Genomic DNA, 19,082 nt, shown 5'->3' with positions numbered 1-19,082 from the left:
CACTTTGAGTTGTTGCCTATCCTGAAGTCCACTTTGGAGGACGGTCGCCTGAAGATTGAGGCCGAATGTCCCTGACTGCTGAAGTGCTCACTGACTGGGAGGGAACACCCCTGTCTATTGATTGTTGTGCGGTGTCCATTCATCTGTTGTTGTAGAGTCTGCATGGTCTTGCCAATGTACCATGTCTTGGGTCATCCTTGCCTGCAGCGTATGAGGTAGACTATGTTGGCCGAGTAGCATGAATATCTGCTATGCACATGGTGGGTGGTGTCCCCACAGGTAATGGTGGTATCCGTGTCAACACTCCGACATGTCTTGCAGTGGTTGTTATAACAAGCTTGTATGGTGCTGTGGTCAATGTTGTACTGAAGGCTGGACAGTTTGCTGTGAACAATTGTCTGTTTAAGGTTGGGCCGTTGTTTTAAAGGTGAGAAGTAGGGTAAGGTCTTGGTGAGATGCTCCTCTTCATTGATAAGGTGTTGCAGGCTGTGAAGAACATGGCATAGTTCTTGACTCTGTTAGGACGGGCTACCGTCCCCGTGTTCGTTTGAAGGAGAGAAACACTGGATCTGATTCAAAATATAAGCTGTTTTAATGAGAGAGAGCCGTACACAAATACAGTGAGGTTTTCAGCTCACTGGAGAAGGCGTTCTGACTATTTTTTTAATTTGTCTATCCTTTTGTTCTCTCGCATTCCAGAGTTACATCCTTATTTGGTAAAACTCAGAATTTTCGTATGTGATTGGGTCTCGCCTGATAACGTTCTATTACCTCAGTTTGAGCTACGTGTATCTAGACACGGCTCTAATGTCCTGTTATCTCTCACCCTCCCTGGGGCCTCTTCAGGCTATGCCATCAGCTTTTCAGTCTGTTCTTAGTGTAACATAATGGCTTACTGTTGTCTAGTGAAGCTAACAAGTTCCAGACTTGCTAATACTACCTTACGTGAGCACTACCTAACAATAAAGTTTCTTACACTGCCTAACCTTAATAATGGATCCCAACAACTCCCAGGAAGTACTGGACAATGAAGGGTACCGTATTGGTTGCAACCCGTGTCTGTTTCCTGAAGAGGTCATTATGGTTTTGCGCTGTGGTACATTGGACCTGGCAGCCGATGAGTTGAGCATCATACCCTGTTCTTATGAGGGTATCCATAAGCACCTTCAGGTGTCCATCACATTCCTCCTCATCTGAACAGATCTTGTGTATGCATAGGGCTTGTCCATAGCAGATGGCTGTTTAATATGTTTAGGGTGGATGCTAGAGAAGTGTAGCATCATGAGATTATCTGTGGGTTTGCGGTAGAGTGAGGTACTGATGTTCCCATCCTTGATGGAGATGCATGTGTCCAAGAATAAGACAGATACCAAAGAGTAGTCCATAGTTAGTCTGATGGTGGGATAAAACTCGTTATCACAGTATATTAACTGCCTGCAGATTGTGCAGTTTTTGAGCAAAATGGAATGTATCTGAAAATATGACCAATAGGGTACCCTTCATTGTCCAGTACTCCCAGGAGCCGAAAAACTACTCCATGTTCTTCGCAGCCTACGACACGTTATCGATGAGGATGAGCATGGGTTCAGAAAAGATTTGCAAGGATGTTGCTAGGGTTGGAGGATTTGAGCTAGAGGGAGAGGTTAAATAGGCTAGGGCTGTTTTCCCTGGAGTGTCGGAGACTGAGGGGTGACCTTATAGAGGTTTATAAAATCATGAGGGGCATGGATAGGATACATAAACAAAGCCTTTTCCCTGGGGTGGGGGAGTCCAGAACTAGAGGGCATAGGTTTAGGGGGAGATGGGAAAGATATAAAAGACATCTAAAGGGCACCTTTTTCACACAGAGTATGGTACGTGTATAGAATGAGCTGCCAGAGGAAGTGGTGGAGGCTGGTACAGTTGCAGCATTTAAAAGACATCCAGATGGGTATATGAATAGGAAGGGTTTGGAGGGATATGGGCCGAGTGCTGGCAGGTGCGACTAGGTTGGGTTGGGATATCTGGTCGGCATGGATGGGTTGGACCAAAGGGTCTGTTTCCATGCTGTACATCTCTATGACTCTAAGACTTTGTCCACGCCTCCACTTCTCGCCCTTAAACGCCAAACCTTAAACAGACTGTTGTTCGCCCAGTCTTTATGACAACATCGACCACAACAACATACAGCCCAGACATATTAACCACTCCGTGTAAGAGTGTCGACACAGATACCACCAATACCCCTGGGGGCACTATCTCATACACTGCAGGCAAGAATGCCCTGAGACGTGGTACATTGGCAAGACCAAGCAGGCGCTACAACAACGGATGAATGAACACTACACAACAATCAACAGACCCAGTGGTGTTCTCTCCCAGTTCTGAAGCACTTCAGAGGTCAAGGACATTCAGTCTCGGATCTTCAGGTCACCATCCTCCAAGGCGAGGCAGAGTGGCTGAGCAGAGGCTGATAGCCAAGTTTGGTAACCATAAGGATGGCCTCAACCGGGATCTTAAATTTATGTCAGACTACAGGTGACCCCACTGCACTATACAGTCAATCTCCGTTTCACTCTCACTGTCACTGACTCTCTCCCTCCCACACTCCTGCATGCTATCACATTCATGCAGACCCTCTCTGATGCAAATGCTGTATCTCATATATGTGCATACACAAACACTCCCACACTCACCATGCACATACCCTCTCACAGGCTTATACGCCTTCATACCCACCCATATACTTTACCAAACTTTCACACATACAAACACACACTCTCACATACGGTCACATGCATGCACACACATATACAAGTCGGTGGGGTGAATTTATATTTGCAATTATATTTACAGAAACGTTCTATTTTGCTCAAAAAATGCACAATCTGCAGGCAGTCAACCCATGCAACATTTTGTAAGTTCCACTTTGAAAACAGAACCAGTCTGATTAAAGATTGGAATACAGACAGACTGTGACCTCATCTGTTTAATGCATTGTTTGACCTGAGATGTCACCTTTTGTTATAAAACCTTAAGGTGCCTTCAAAGAAGCTCTGGAATTTTAATGTTAATGAACCAAAATTTGCAACCCATTCTCAAAGAGGAAAGACTTGACAATTGAGGTTTGTTCAATATACAGTTTCTGTTGCATGACACTGTACTCTTTTGCCTGTAAACACTCCACAACCACTTATGAAGAAGCATCATTCTGAAAGTTAGTGCTTCCACATAAACCTGTTGGACTATAACCTGGTGTTGTGTGATTTTTAACTTTGTGCTCCCTAGTCCCACACTTGCTCCTCCATATCATTCTTTGAAATGTGCCACCTTGACGAAGCTTTTGGTCACCTGTCCTAAATCATTCATGGCTAACTGTCAAAGTCCTTTTGCTAGCATGCATAATTGACATATTGCAACATTACAGTATGTTCAAGACACTTTCAATGAAAGTTACCATTCTCCATTTAACAGCAAAGCTCTACCCTTCAAAACTTGTAATTGTTTTCTTTTAATTCTTCTTTAACTTGAGTTTTTTTCAAACAATGAAGAAAATGTTAATCAATTTACTGTTTAAAAACTGAGAGATTATATCTTGAAAATAAAACTTTGACCTAAGGTTGCTATGAATATTTTGAGAGTCAACTGTATTTTGCTTTATCATGCTGAACATTAAGGCAGAAGCATTAAAATAAATATTGCAGTTCAAAACAAAATGCTGCTTTGATTTCTAAAATGATTTCCTATTGGTATATTCTTCGCAGGCTGAGAAAGTACACAAACAATTTGATCCAGGGTCCTGAGAAACTTAAATGACCCTGGGAACTGGGCAGAAGGTCACTTTTATCTTCATCTTTAGTACCTTGCCTTGGTGACATTGTAGACATACAGCAGCACCTCGTTCTTTAGGGGAATTGTATCACATCAAGCTGTGGCACTTGTTACATGAGCAAATAATTGATTAATTCAGTGGTATCCTTGTTCTCAGTTAAGTGGGATTGAAATAGAAGCATTATCGTACAGATTTAGACATAGTTAGAATGTTACAATGTTACTAGTATAATACTGTATTCAAGGTTTGCGTAAAGATTTGTAGCTCAGGTGTTGGTTGCCGTAGTTAGGATATATTTGCCGAGCTGGGAAGTTGATTTGCAGGTCCCTTGTCTAAGTGACATCCTCAGTGCTTTGGAGCCTCCGGTGAAGCGCTGCTGTACCGTGTCTTCTGGAATCTATTTATTTCCGTTGCTGCTGCTTCCAGTTATTCAATACGGTGGCCGGCATATTGCAGCACACTCGACCCAGGAAGGGAAGAAGAACACCTCTACAGAGTATTCGCCGAGAACAGATATTCCCGCAATTTCAACCGCAGATGCAAACAACACGACAAGGACATGCCACGACCTAACTCACTAGCTACGCTACCTTACATAAACAACATCACGGAACTGATAGCCAGACTTCTCCGGCCACTGGGATTCATTACCATCTGTAAACCGACTATTCATCAGGACAAAAGACCCTATATCCATCATGCGTCAGATAAACATCATTTAAGATTCCATGCAAAGACTGCACATAACATTATTTGGGACAAATAGGCAGACGGCTAGCAATCCACATCAGCGAACACCAACTAGCCACAAACCAGCTGTTCCTTGTGTAGAGAGACACACACACACACACACACACACACACACACACACACACACACACACAAAATATATATGACAAGGACCACAAATTCAACTGGGACAACACAACTATCATAGGACAAGCCAAGCAGAGGACAGCCAGGGAATTTCTAGAAGCATGGCTCTCATCCACTGATTCCTTCAATGAGCATATAGACCTAGACCCAATATACCAGCCACTACAACGAGCAACAGGAATGGAACCATATAAGTTCAAGAGGACGCAGTACAGCAGCGCTTCACAGGAGGTTCCAAAGCACTGAAGATGTCACCTAGACAGGGGACGAACTGTCTGCAAATCAACTTCCCAGCTCAGCGAACATACCCACAACTACGATAATACAATATTTGTGATTTTGCTTAAGTCTGGATTATTAATGTATTAATATATTTAATGTGCTCAATGATTATTTGTCTGTCTTGTGTAATATGTGCTCTATGTTTAATGTTTCTAACAGTTTCACACAAATCTAGCTTTACAATTTGTCTAAAATTGAACTGAAATGGGCATACCAGTAGACATTCAGAAGATTGGCATGTGAGAAGACTTTTATCATTTACTGGTTTAATTTTCTTTTCATAAGGTTTGTCAGCCAACTTTTGGAACAGCCTGAAGTGCCAGTCATTGGAGCAGGACGAGGGCCCACAGGGAGCATTATTTACAAACTGTTTGTGAATGCACAGAGGGTAAGGACAAACTGAAATTGAATCGGTCAGATTTCTTAAAACTGATTTGATTAATTATTTCTGTCAGGTGTTCTGCCCGATTTGTAAAGATGATGGAACGCAGTACAGTTTTTTCCCTTCAGTTAATGACATAGATCAAGGGAATGTGCAAGTGAACACTGTCAATTTCATTCTTCATTAAATATGAAACCATATGGTTTGCAATGCAATATATATTGCCGAGCACATATTGCAATGCAATATATATTCACGGCTCCAATCCAAATAAGTATGTGAAGGGACTTAAGAAATAAGTAAAATGCACAGTAGCTAAATAACTCTCATCTTTGGAACTACTGCGGTGCTGTTCATGCTTTCAGTTCAGACTTTGCTCAACGTAACATGGGCAGAATCATTTGAAGTGCTGTTTGCATTAACACATTTCAGCTCTCTATACAGAATGCCACGAAATGAAGTCAAATGACTTGCCATTTAGTGTGTCAGTCCTCTGTGTTAGTTATGACTTGGTGGGTGTCCCCTCTGAAATAGTGATTGTGGGTACAAGTTCTCCGTATTGAGTTAAGCACAAAAATCTGTTCTAACTCTGAGGAGAAGCTGCACTTCTGGATGTGCTGTCTTTCAGGTGAAATGTTAAACCATTTCAACAAGTCATAATTACAGTTTTTGAATAGGAGCAGGGGAGTTGTCCCTAAGATCTATCCCTCAATACGAATGCTTATATGTGCATCAGGTACTATAGGTATTTACGGATATTACACAGTAGAGCACATTATGGTGGCAACAAGAGATTCAATGGCAGCATTAGTAACAAGCCAGAACAGAACTTGGGGTTCAGTATTTGTTCAATGGGCATAACAAAGAAAACTGTCCCTTTTGTTTTGAAACAGCAACAGCAAAGTGTGAAGTAAAATTAATGAATTGCTGCATGCCATTAACAGGTTTCTGGTGATTAATCACCATCTCATTTAGAATTGCTGTTGATGTACCTATTACTTTGATATTTCTAATGGTTGATTTATGTAACAAATACCAATGATGACCAAGTTTAAATAGTGATCGCTTTATGCCAAAGGGGTATGTTTTCATATTTTAAAAAGAATATATTTATTTTAACTTTAGTTTAACCCCCTTATTAACCATCTGACTTGACTTTCCTTTCTTCATCATTGTTTCTCCTAATACTACTATTCTCTCAACCCTTCTCAAGCTGGCTGAATCTACTGAAGAGGTAACGACCAGCCATTTCCTCCATTACCCTCATATCATGCCTCATGTAGATGCAGTTCTTTTTAGGATAGTTTATAAGTGGCGGGAATCTAGTGTAAAACATAGAGATTTTCTCTGACTTTTACATTATTATATTTAAATACAAGATATTCTAATGGCCCATCTGCTTCATCAGATGATTCAGAGAGAATGTCACTAATATTATGGAAAGTGTTTCTTACCAAATTATTTTTACATATTTCAAAATCTTAAAATAATATTCACATTGTAATCAATTGTTAATTTTCAGCAAAAAGAGTGTCCATTCAGTGCAAGTCAGTTGTGTGTCATGAGTTGGATTTGAATTTTAAAATGTACATTCACATTTCATTAATTTTCATTTTTAAAATATTAGTCTATTTTCAGAGGTATTGAATGATTTTAAGCACTGAGCCTATTGAATTATTTTAAGCATATTTGCCAGAATCATTTTCAGCATCTACATGTTTGGTCAACTTAACTTACAGCTTCCTCATTAAATTTTGTGCATATCACTAAATTATTGCTTTGCCTTTTGTTTGTGACTGCTAATTTAATTTTAACCACTGTTCAGATGTAATTGGTGTAAAACAAAATCTCTTCTGTTTTGAAGGCTGCTACTCTGACTCCAATTGATGATGAACTTAGAAAGCCAGGTTCTTCTGATGAGCATAGATCAAGCTCAGGAACAGTCTCAGAATTTCCTCCTCCAACTGGACGTGAAATAATTCTCCGGACATCTGTACCACGTCCTGCACCATACTCCAAATCTTTACCACAGCGCATGTACTGTGTTATGTTAAAAGATGAATTCCGTCTAGCTGGAGCATTTTCATCAGATACATCATTCTTTTAAAATTGGAATATTTGATCATTAATCCATTAAAATATTATCATACAAAATAATTCCATGTCATTCCCGCATATTTTCACATACTTGAGCAGACTTTTAAAGGAATATTTTTGGGCTCTATGTTAAACATCAGTGGCCCAATCTAAATTGCTATTAAATGTTTTTCAAGTGACCATGTAACAAGTACAATGCATGCACATGTAGAAAACTTGTATTGATTCTGGCAGTAGTGTAGATAATGGTCTGAATTTCAATTTCAGTACAAATATTTAAAATTGCATAGTTATAATTATGACACTGTTCCAATGTAAAATGTGACTCCTGTAAAATGAAACTGATTAATGCACTGTGAATTTTTGATATGCTCATTACTTCAGTTGCTGTATTGGTCAATACAAGAATAGTAGCATTGTTTATTGAACTATTATTAATGCTGTGGAAGGATTTTGGAACTGTCACATAAAAAATATGTCTGTAACGTACTCTATTTCCAAGATATTTCTTGTTGTGGATGCTTGAAGGATTTTATTGCATTAATAAATCTTATTTAAGCAGGTGTTTTCTTTCTTGTAAAAACCCTGGACACTCTACCTCAAATATGTGCCTAACCTAGACTCCAGTGCTTTCTAGGTTGGGGATTTGTCTACATTAATGTACCTATAACTAACTTGCTCTACAAGCCTTTAGTTTTTCATCAGATTTAAAGTGAAAAGGATGCTGTTTTCAATGCTGTTAAACAACCAGATCCAGTGTTGTTAGAGTTTATCTGGATGGATTTCAGTAAGGTGTTTGACAAGGTTCTCATGGTAAACTGGTTAGCAAGTGTGATGATGTTGCTTCTTTAACAAGGTTAGATTGAACTTGTTTTTTTCTCAGGATGTCCTAAAGACTGGCTCCGAAATGTCTGGGTTGATCTACTAGGGGAAGCTTTTAAGTTTGTTTTTAGAAACACTTGTACAATTAAAAGGGAGTAGCCAGTTCTCCCAGCTCAGCTTTTAGAGTCATAGAGATGTACAGCTTGGAAACAGACCTCTGGTTTGGTTTGGGTTTAGCAGCCTGGCTTTTCAGAGCAAGCAGTCAATTTGCGTGGAGGCTGCTGGTCAAACACTACACTAGCGGTGGCATGGTGGCTCAGTGGTTAGCACTGCTGCCTCACAGCACCAGGGTCCCAGGTTCAATTACAGCCTCTGGCAACTGGGGGTGGAATTTGCATATTCTCCCTGTGCCTCTGTGGGTTTCCTCCCACAATCCAAAGATATGCAGGAAAGGTGAATTGGCCATGCTAAATTGCCCATAGTGTTAGGGTGCATTAGTCAGAGGGAAATGGGTCTGGGTGGGTTACTCTTCAGAGGGGTAAAAACAATGACTGCAGATGCTGGAAACCAGATTCTGGATTAGTGGTGCTGGAAGAGCACAGCAGTTCAGGCAGCATCCAAGTGCAGCGAAATCGACATTTCGGGCAAAAGCCCTTCATCAGGAATAGAATATCAAATATTACAGCGCAGGACAGGCCCTTCGGCCCTCAATGTTGCACTGAACTGTGAAACAAACCTGAAGTCTATGTAACCTGCATGAATCTATTATCAACCATATATTTATCGAATGACCATTTAAAGCTGGTGAGTCTACTACTGTTGCAGGCAGGGCATTCCATGCCCTTACTACTCTGAGTAAAGAACCTACCTCTGACATCTGTCCTGTATCTATCACCCTTCAATTTAAAGCTATGTTCCCTCATGCTAGCTATCACCGTCCGAGGAAAATGGTTCTTACTATCCACCCTATCCAATCCTCTGATCATCCTGCATGTCTCTATTAAGTCACGTCTTAACTTTCTCTCTAACGAAAATAGCCTCCAGTCCCTCAGCCTTTTCCCTTAAGACCTTCCCTCCATACCAGGCAACATCGTGGTAAGTCTCCTCTGCACCCTTTCTAATGCTTTCATGTCCTTTAATGCAGTGACCAGAACTACGGCTGCACCAGAGTTTTGTACAGCTGCAGCATAGCCTCCTGACTCTGAAACTCAATTCCTCTACCAATAAAACTAACACACTTTACACCTTCTTAACAGCCCTATCAACCTGGGTGGCAACTTTCAGGGATCTATGTACATGGACACAGATCTCTCTGCTCATCCACACTACCAAGAATCTTATCGGTAGCCTAGTATTCCTTTTTACTCTGTATTCCTTTTACTCCTTCCAAAATGAATCTTCTCTCAGTTTTCTGCATTAAAATCCATTTGCCACCTCTGAGCCCAGCTCTGCAGCTTATCTATGCTGATCTTTAAGGGGCCCTGTTCTCTTTCTGGTTACCCTTTTGTCCTTAATGTATTTGTAGAATCGCTTTGGATTCTCCTTAATCCTATTTGTCAAAGCTATCTCATATCCCCATTTTGCCCTCCTGATTTCCCCCAAGTACCCTCTGCATATCACAAACTCAATGTAAAATTATATCTACGTCGCTCTGTAACCCACAAGATCCTTCCACACTGTCCACAACTCCACCGACTGTAGTGTCATCTGCAATTTACTAACGCATCCTTCTACACCCTCATCCAGGCCATTTATAGAAATGACAAACAGCAGCGACCTCAAAACATCATTGCATTACATCAATAGGAACTGAACCCCAAGAAGAATATTTCCCACCAATCACCACCCTGTCTTCTTTCAGCTAGCTAGTTTCTGATCCAAACTGCTAAATCATCCTCTATTCCATGCCTCTATTTTCTGCATGGGGAATGTTATCAAACACTTTATTGAAATCCATATACACCACATCAACCTCTCAGCACATCAAATCCCTCTTCCATCTCTTTTTCTCTCTCTTTCTCTTTCCTGTAAGAACTTGTGTTTGAATATAGAACATAGAACAGTACAGCACAGAACAGGTCCTTCAGTCCACGATGTTGTGCCAACCATTGATCCTCATGTAAGGTAAGCCTAATGTACGAACCCTCAAATTTTTGTGACCATATGCATGTCCAGCAGTCTCTTAAATACCCCCATTGACCTCGCTTCCACAACTGCTACTGGCAATGCATTCCATGCTCTCACAACTCTCTGACATCCCCTCTATACTTTCCGCCAAACAGCTTAAAACTATGACCCCTCGTGTTAACAATTTCTGCCCTGGGAAAAAGTCTCTGGCTATCAACTTTATCTATGCCTCTCCTTTTCCTGTACACCTCAATTAGATCCCCTCTCTTCCTTTTTTCCAATGAAAAAAGTCTGAGCTCAGTCAACCTCTCTTCATAAGATAAGCCCTCCATTCCAGGCAGCATCCTGGTAAACCTCCTCTGAACGCTCTCCAAAGCATCCACAACTTTCCTATAATAGGGCAACCAGCACTGGATGCAGTATCCCAAGTGCAGTCTAACCAAAGTTTTATAGAGCAGCAACAAGATCTCACGGCTCTTTAACTCAATCTCCCTGTTAATGAAAGCCAAAACACCATATGCTTTCTTAACAACCCTCCACTTGGGTGGCAATTTTAAAGGATCTATGTACCTGCACACCAAGATCCCGCTGTTCCTCCACACTGCCAAGAATCCTGTCTTTAATTCTTTACTCAACTTTCAAGTTTGACCTTCCAAAATGCATCACTTCACATTTATCCAGGTTGAACTCCATCTGCCAACTCTCAGCCCATCTCTGCATCCTGTCAATATCACGCTGCAGCCTACAATAGTCCTCTATACTGTCAACGACACCTTCAACCTTTGTGTCGTCTGCAAACTTGCTAACCCATCCTTCAATCCCCTCATCCAAGTCATTAATAAAAATTACAAAATTAGAGGCCCAAGAACAGAGCCCTGTGGAACACCACTGACTTCCAGGCAGAATACTTTCCTTCCACTACTACTCGCTGTCTTCTGTTGGCCAGCCAATTCTGTATCCAGACAGCTAAATTTCCCTGTATCCCATTCCTCCTGACCTTCTGAATGAGCCTACCATGGGGAACCTTATCAAATGCCTTGCTGAAGTCCATATACACCACATCCACTGCTTGACCCTTATCAACTTGTCTAGTAACATCCTCAAAGAACTTTGATTTTTACTTTTTTGCCAAGGGGAATTGGGGATTGTTGAAGGAATTTGGAGTAGCATCAGTAAGTTGGAATAGTCTGTTTGGTTTTTGGATAAATTGTTATTCCATATTGTGTTTTTGTTGTGTTTCATTGAGTAGTCTTGCAAATACATTTTATTTTGTTTAAAACTAAGTGATTGGGCCAGCTGCATCACTCCTGGAATATCCACTACACACCTGCTTAAAACAACCAGCAAAGTTAGTATCTGGGCTACTTTCTTAAAATATTTTGAGGGGGTCCGACCTGGTCCATTACAGATTGGGCACTCTTTGCAGGATTTGTTCTGTGGTTCTGATTTGGGACTCTAAGGCAGTGAGTGAGTGGTAGGTGTTAATGTCTTTTGTTCTGAGTGTTGAATTTGGTTGGTTTAAACAATAGTTGGGGCAGTCACCAATAGTTTTCTGGGGCTGGAAAAAGTGACTTTAGGGGTTTTACAAAAGGTGAACAAAGCAAAGCTACTGGAATTAGCAGACAAGGTGGAGTTGGAACTGCCTCCTTCCATGAGGAAAGGAGAGATAATTACAGCAATAGCTCAGCATTTACATTTGCTGGAAATGCCATCAGGATCTTTGGTGATGGCTAAAATTCAATTGAAAATGAAGCAGCTTGAGTTAGAGGCAAAAGAAGAGGAAAGAGTAACAGAAATTGAACGGTTTAAATTACCATTAAAAGCAGAGGAAAGGAAGAAAGAGAGGGAATTTGAACTTCAGAAATTGGCACTTAGGTAGGAAACTGGAGCTGAAAATGTGTTGCTGGAAAAGTGCAGCAGGTCAGGCAGCATCCAAGGAGCAGGAGAATTGACATTTCGGGCATGAGCCCTTCTTCAGGAATGAGGAAAATGTGCCAAACAGGCTAAGATAAAAGGTAGGGAGGAGGGACTTGGGGGAGGGATGTTGGAAAGGTGGAAGGAGGTTAAGGTGAGGATGATAGGCCAGAGTGGGGGTGGTCGTGGAGAGGTCAGGAAGAAGATTGCAGGTTAGGAAGGCAGTGCTGAGTTTAAGGGTTGAGTCAAGGTGGGGAAGGGGAAGTGAGGAAACTGGAGAAATCTGAGTTCATCCCTTGTGGTTGGAGGGTTCCTAGGTGGAAGATGAGGAGCTCTTCCTCCAGCCGTTGTGTTGCTATGGTCTGGTGATGGAGCGGTCCAAGCACCTGCATGTCCTTGGTGGAGTGGGAGGGGGAGTTGAAGTGTTGAGCCACGGGGTGGTTGGGTTGGTTGGTCCGGCTGTCCCAGAGGTGTTCTCCGAAACGTTCTGCAAGTAGGTGGCCTGTCTCCCCAATATAGAGGAGGCCACATCGGGTGTAGCGGATGCAGTAAATGATGTGTGTGAAGGTGCAGGTGAATTTGTGGCAGATATGGAAGGATCCCTTGGGACCTTGGAGGGAAGTAAGGGAAGAGGTGTGGGTGCAAGTTTTGCATTTCTTGCGGTTATAGGGGAAGGTGCTGGGAGTGGAGGTTGGGTTGGTGGGGGGTGTGGACCTGATGAGGGAGTCACGGAGGGAGTGGTCTCTTCGGAACACTGATAGGGGAGGGGAGGGAAATATATCCCTGGTGGTGGGGTCCGTTTGGAGGTGGCGGAAATGACGACGGATGATACGATGTATATGGAGGTTGGTGGGGTGGTAGGTGAGGACCAATGGGGTTCTGTCCTGGTGGCGAGTGGAGGGGCGGGGCTCAAGGGCAGAGGAGCAGGAAGTAGAGGAGATGCAGTGCAGAGCATCTGGGGGAAATTGCGGTCTTTGAAGAAGGAGGCCATCTGGGTTGTTTGGTATTGGAACTGGTCCTCCTGGGAGTAGATGCGACGAAGACGAAGTAATTGGGAATATGGGATGGCGTTTTTACAGGGGGCAGAGTGGGAGGAGATGTAGTCTAGCTGTGGTAAATGTCTGTGTTGATTCGGTCGCCCGAGATAGAAATGGAAAGGTCTAGGACGGGGAGGGAGGAGTCTGAGACAGTCTGGGTAAATTTGAGGTCAGGGTGGAAGGTGTTGGTAAAGTGGATGAACTGTTCAACCTCCTCGTGGGAGCACAAGGCAGCGCCGATACAGTCATCAATGTAGCGGAGGAAAAGGTGGGGGGTGGTGCCAGTGTAGCTGCAGAAGATGGACTGTTCCAAATATCCTACGAAGAATGAAGGTGAGGCCTCTGCTGAGGACTGATCTTTTATCCTCAGAGAGGGGTAGTTCTGGAGTGAAAATACAGCAGGGCTGGGAGCTAGAACCTGGTGTGGGGCTGGAGCTGGGAGTGGGGGAGAGGTTAGGCGTGGGGGTGGGAATTGGGGCGGGGACAGAGATTGGCGTGGTGGCGGGGTTAGGCGTGCGGACTGAGATCTGGTTTGTTGCCTGTGCCATGTGCTAGCAAGGTGAGGATTAGGGAGACAGAGGAGTTGAACATGTGGCTACAGGGATGGTGCAGGAGGGATGGTTTTGGATTCCTGGATAATTGGGACTCTTTCTGGGGTAGGTGGGACATCTGCAAACAGGATGGTCTTCACCTGAACCAGACGGGTACCAATATCCTGGGGGGGAGGAGGAGGGGGGAGATTTGCTAATACTCTTTGTGTGTCTTTAAACTAATTCAGCAGGGGGATGGGAACCAAAATTGTAGTTCGCGTATAGAGGAGATTGACAGTAGGGAGGTCTGAAATAAGGTTTCAGGATGCAGGAGGATACCAAGCAAAAGGGTGGTTTGAAGTGTGTCTATTTCAACATCAGGAGCAGCTGAATAAGATGGGTGAACTTGTAGCATGGGTTGGTACCTGGGATTTCGATGTGGCCACTTCAGAGACATAGGCAGAGTGGGTTTTGAGAAGATTTTTTGTAGCTCAGGTTGAGATTCTGGATGTGGGTTTGCTCATTGAGCTGGAAGGTTCATTTTCAGACGTTTCATCACCCTACTAGGTAATATCTTCAGTGAGCCTCTGGACGAAGCACTGCTGGTGTTTCCTGCTTTAATTTATATGTTTGGGCTTCCTTGGGTTGGTGATGTCATTTTCTGTGGTGATATCATTTCCTGTGGTGATGCCATTTCCTGTTCTTTTTCTCAGGGGGTGGTAATTTGGGTCCAAGTCAATGTGTTTGTTGATAGAGTTCCGGTTGGAATGTCACGCTTCTAGGAATTCTTGTGAATGTCTCTGACTTGTCCTTGGATGGATGTGTGATCCCAGTCAAAGTGGTGTCTTTCCTCATCCGTAAATAAGGATACTAGTGAGAGAGGGTCAAGTCTTTTTGTGGCTAGTTAATGTTCATTTATCCTGGTGGCTAGTTTTCTGCCTGTTTATCCAATGCAGTGTTTGTTACACTCCTTGCACAGTATTTTGTAAATAACATTAGTCTTACTTGTCTGTATAGGGTCTGTCAAGTTCATTAGCTGCTGTTTTCGTGTATTCGTGGGTTTGTGAGCTACCATGATGCTAAAGGGTCTGAGTAGTCTGTCAGTCATTTCTGAAATGTCTTTGATGTAGGGGAGATTGGCTAGGGTTTTTGGACGCATTTTGTCTGCTTGTTTGGGTTTGTTGCTGAGAAATCGACAGACTGTGTTTATTGGGTTCCCATCTTTTTGAGTACATTGTATAGGTGATTTTCCTATGCTCAGTATTGTTACTCTGTGCTGCAGTGTGTGGTGGCTCATTGAAATGATGTTCTGATGCAGCTTCTGTGGATGTTGGGATGATTGCTTCTGCAGTTCAATATTTGGTCCGTATGTGTTGTTTTCCTGTAGACTCTGGTTTGAAGTTCCCCATTGGCTGTTCACTCTCCTGTGACATCTAGGAATAGCAGTTTGTTGCTGTTGTTTTCCTCCTCTTTAGTGAATTTTATGTCAGTAAGGGTATTATTGATGGTCTTGAAGGTTTTCTCTCAGTTGTTTCATTTAGTGATGACAAGGGTGTCATCCACGTGGAGCAGGGACAAGAATGGTTGTTGCGGGTTCCAGGAGTTAGATGTTTCAGTAAGAACAGAGAAGATGGTAAAAGAGGGGGAGGTGTGGCATTGTTAGTCAATATTATGGCTGTAGAAAAGATGCTTGAGACCTCGTCAACTGAGATGGGCTGAGATTAGAAACAGGAGAGATCACCCAGTTGGGAGGTTTCTATAGGCCTCCGAATAGTTCCAGAGATTTAGAGGAAAAGAAAGCAAAGATGATTCTCGATAGGAGCGAGAGTGACTGGGTTGTTAATATGTAGGCTTTAAATTTCTAAATATTGACTGGGAATAATATAGTTCAAGTACTTTAGACGGGCCAGTTTTTGTCCACTATGTGCAGGAGGGTTTTCTGACACAGTAGACAGGCCAACAAGGGACGAAGCCATATTAGATTTGGTACTGGGTAATGAACCCAACCAGGTGTTAGATTTGGAGGTAGGTGAGGAGGAGGTAGTGACAATTTAGTTATGTTTACTTTAGCGATGGAAAGGGATAGATATACACCACAGGGCAAGTGTTATAACTGGGAGAAAGGCAATTACAGTGCAATTAGACTAATTTTAGGATGTATAGGATGGGGAAGGAAACTGCAGGGGATGGGGGCACAATAGAAATGTGGAGCTTATTCAAGGAACAGCTACTGTGATCTTGATAAATATACACCTGTCAGACTGGGAGGAAGTTGTTGAGCGCAGGTGGCATGGTTTACTAAGGAAGCTGAATTTGTTGTCAAGAGGAAGAAGAAGGCTTATGTCAGGATGATATGTAAAGGCAGAGCTAAGATGAGTGAGGAAGGGACTTGGAAATTTTGGAAATTGGCGGATTGGAGGATCAAGGAACATCCTAAAGCTTTCTATAGGTGTATAAGGGATAAAAGAATGACTAGAGAAATTAGGGCCGATCAAGGACAGGAGTGAGAAATTGTGCGTGGAGTCAGAGGAGAGAGGTGGAAGCGTTAAATGAATATTTTTTGTCAGTATTCACACTGGAAAAAGACAAAGACAATGTTATCGAGGAGAATACTGAGAAACAGGCTACGAGACTAGATGGGATTGACATTCGCAAGGAGGTGGTGTTAGAAATTCTGGGAAGTGTGAAAATAGAAAAATCCTCTGGGCTGGATGGGATTTTTCCAAGGATTGTCCGGGAAGCCAGGGAGGAGATTGCTGAGCCTTTGGCTTTGATCTTTATGTCGTCAATGTCGACAGGAATAGTTGTTCAAGAAGTAGAGATAACCCTGGTAATTATAGACCAGTGAGCCTTACTTTGGTTGTGGGCAAAGTGTTGGAAAAGATTACAAGAGATAGGATTTATAATCATCTTGATAGTAATAAGTTGATTAGGGATAGTCAGCATGGTTTTGTGACAGGTAGGTCGTGCCTTACAAATTTTATTGAATTCTTTCAGAAGGTGATCAAACAGGTAGATGATGTGGTGTACATGGATTTCAGTAACGTGTTTGATAAGGTTCTCCATGGTAGGCTACTGCACAAAATATGGAGGTGTGGGATTGAGGGTGATTTAGTAGTTTGAATCAGAAATTGGCTTGCTGAAAGAAAGGATGGTGGTTGATGGGAAATGTTAACCCTGGAGTCCAGTTACTGGTGGTGTACTGCAAGGATCTGTTTTGGGTCCATCGCTGTTTGTCACTTTTATAAACGACCTCGATGAGGGCATAGAAGGATGGGTTAGTAAAATTGCGAATGACATTTTGGTCAGTACAGTTGTGGATAGTGCCGAAGGATGTTGTAGGTTACAGAGCAACAACGATAAGTTGGGCTGAGAGGTGGCAAATGGAGTTTAATGCAGAAAAGTGTGAGGTAATTCACGGTGGATGGAGTAACAGGAATGCAGATTACTTGGTGAATGGTAAGATTCTTGGTAGTGTAGATGAGCAGATCTCTGTGTCCATGAACAGAGGAACCTCGATTATCCGAATGTCAATTATCCCGAATTTCGGATTAGCCACAGAAAATCTCAAGGTCCCGATAGAAACATTACGTCAATGATGTGTTTCCAACAATGATCGTACCTTTTGTTTACAGTGATTAAAAGTTAACTTGGTTTACTGAAATGCTACTGAGAACAGTCCTGAACATCGATGGGAGCCCAAGCACAATCTCCAACTGACTGACCTCCCACCCTCTCTCTCTTCCCCCACACTTTCCCTGGAATTTTACACAGGGATGTACCCTAAACCTCCCTTCCCCAGATAATCTCTCCAACATTGTCCTGTACAGGGTAAACGTAGAACCTGTCAAAAATGTAGCAGTAAAAAGTTGTGTGTGTAGCTGCATGTGTGTGCTATTTGCAAATTCACCTCCCCAAAGGCGGCAGCATTCTTGTTGGTGTCCAGTCTGTCTGCCCTGGGGGGGGGGGGGGGGGGTAGACGTGTCATGGTGGGGTGGGGGCACGGGGTAGCTGGGTAGCAGTGTTGGATGGGTTTGGGGGTGGGCAGGGTTGGATAGGATTGTGGGGCAGACAGGGGTTGGGGTCAGATGGGGGGTGATGTTGGACAGGTTTAGGGGCATGCGGGGAGGGCAGTTTTGGATGGAGTTGGGGGCATGCGGGGGGCAGTGTTGGATGGGGCTGTGGGGGCATGTTGGGTTGCAGTGTTGGACAGAGTTGGAGGTGGGCGGGGTTGAAGGCAGATGGGCGGACAGAATTGGACAGGGTTGTGGGGCAGACATGGTTGGGGAGCAGGCAGAGGGTGGGGTGTGTGCAGACAGTAGCCTGGTTGGAGGGGGTTGAGGGGTATGCAGGGGATGGTGTTAGACCGGTTTGGGGGGCATGCAGGGGGAGGACGGGGTTGCAGTGTGAGGAGGGGATGGGTGGTGTTGGATAGGGGTTGGGTACAGGCAGGGGAAGCAGCGTTGGACAGAATTGGGGGGTGGATGGGGTCGTAGCGGGTGGGGGTGTGGCATTGGGGGCATACGGGGGGGTGAGCAGGGAGGGGGTGGTGTTGGATGGGGTGGGGGCAGCCAGGGGGCAGGAGTGGAAGTTTTGGTGTGGGCAGACAGAGTTGGGGGTGTGGGTGGGGCACGGGTGAGTCGGATGGGGGTGTGGTGTTGGACAGGGCTGGGGGGCACGGTGTGCTGCTACTTCGTATCCTTAACAGAAAACTCCAAACCTCAGAAGAAAGGCATTGAGTCAATTAACCGAATAATCAATTATCCGAACGAAGTAGTTCCTACTCATCTCGTTTGGATAATCGAGATATATAGGTCCCTCAATGTTGCCACCCAGGTTGATGGGTTTTTAAGAAGGCATTTGGTGTGTTAGCTTTTATTACTAGAGATGTCAAGTTTCAGAACCATGAGGACATGCTGCAGCTGCACAAAACTCTGTGCAGCCAGACTTGGAGTATTGCGTGCAATTCTGGTCACCGCATTATAGGAAGGATGTCGAAATTTTGGAAAGGGTTCAGAGGAGATTTGCTAAGATATTGCCTGGTATGGAGGGAAGGTCTTTTGGGGAAAGAGTCATAGAGATGTACAGAATGGAAACAGACCCTTCGGTCCAACCTGCCCATGCCGACCAGATATCCCAACCCAACTTGCCAGCACCCAGCCAATATCCCTCCAAATCCTTCCTATTCATATACCCATCCAAAT

General features: G+C 43.5%; 1 protein-coding gene across 2 annotated transcripts in view; it reads left to right on the top strand.

The window, feature by feature from the left end:
* Positions 1-7,964, top strand: part of rab3gap1 (RAB3 GTPase activating protein subunit 1) — an 89,489-nt gene extending 81,525 nt beyond the window's left edge. For both annotated transcript variants that reach the window (XM_060827132.1, XM_060827131.1), the window contains exons 23-24: positions 5,255-5,357; positions 7,216-7,964. In XM_060827132.1, the coding sequence (XP_060683115.1) occupies positions 5,255-5,357; positions 7,216-7,458 (346 nt within the window). In that variant the 3' untranslated portion in view covers positions 7,459-7,964. The remainder of the gene's footprint in view (positions 1-5,254; positions 5,358-7,215) is intronic.
* Positions 7,965-19,082: the final 11,118 nt, after the last annotated feature.

This window comes from Hemiscyllium ocellatum, chromosome 7 (genome assembly GCF_020745735.1).
Source record: "Hemiscyllium ocellatum isolate sHemOce1 chromosome 7, sHemOce1.pat.X.cur, whole genome shotgun sequence".
Classification (NCBI taxonomy): Eukaryota; Metazoa; Chordata; class Chondrichthyes; order Orectolobiformes; family Hemiscylliidae; genus Hemiscyllium; species Hemiscyllium ocellatum.
The sequence above is the reverse complement of the archived record's forward strand: the minus strand, read 5'-3'. Positions and strand labels throughout refer to the sequence as shown.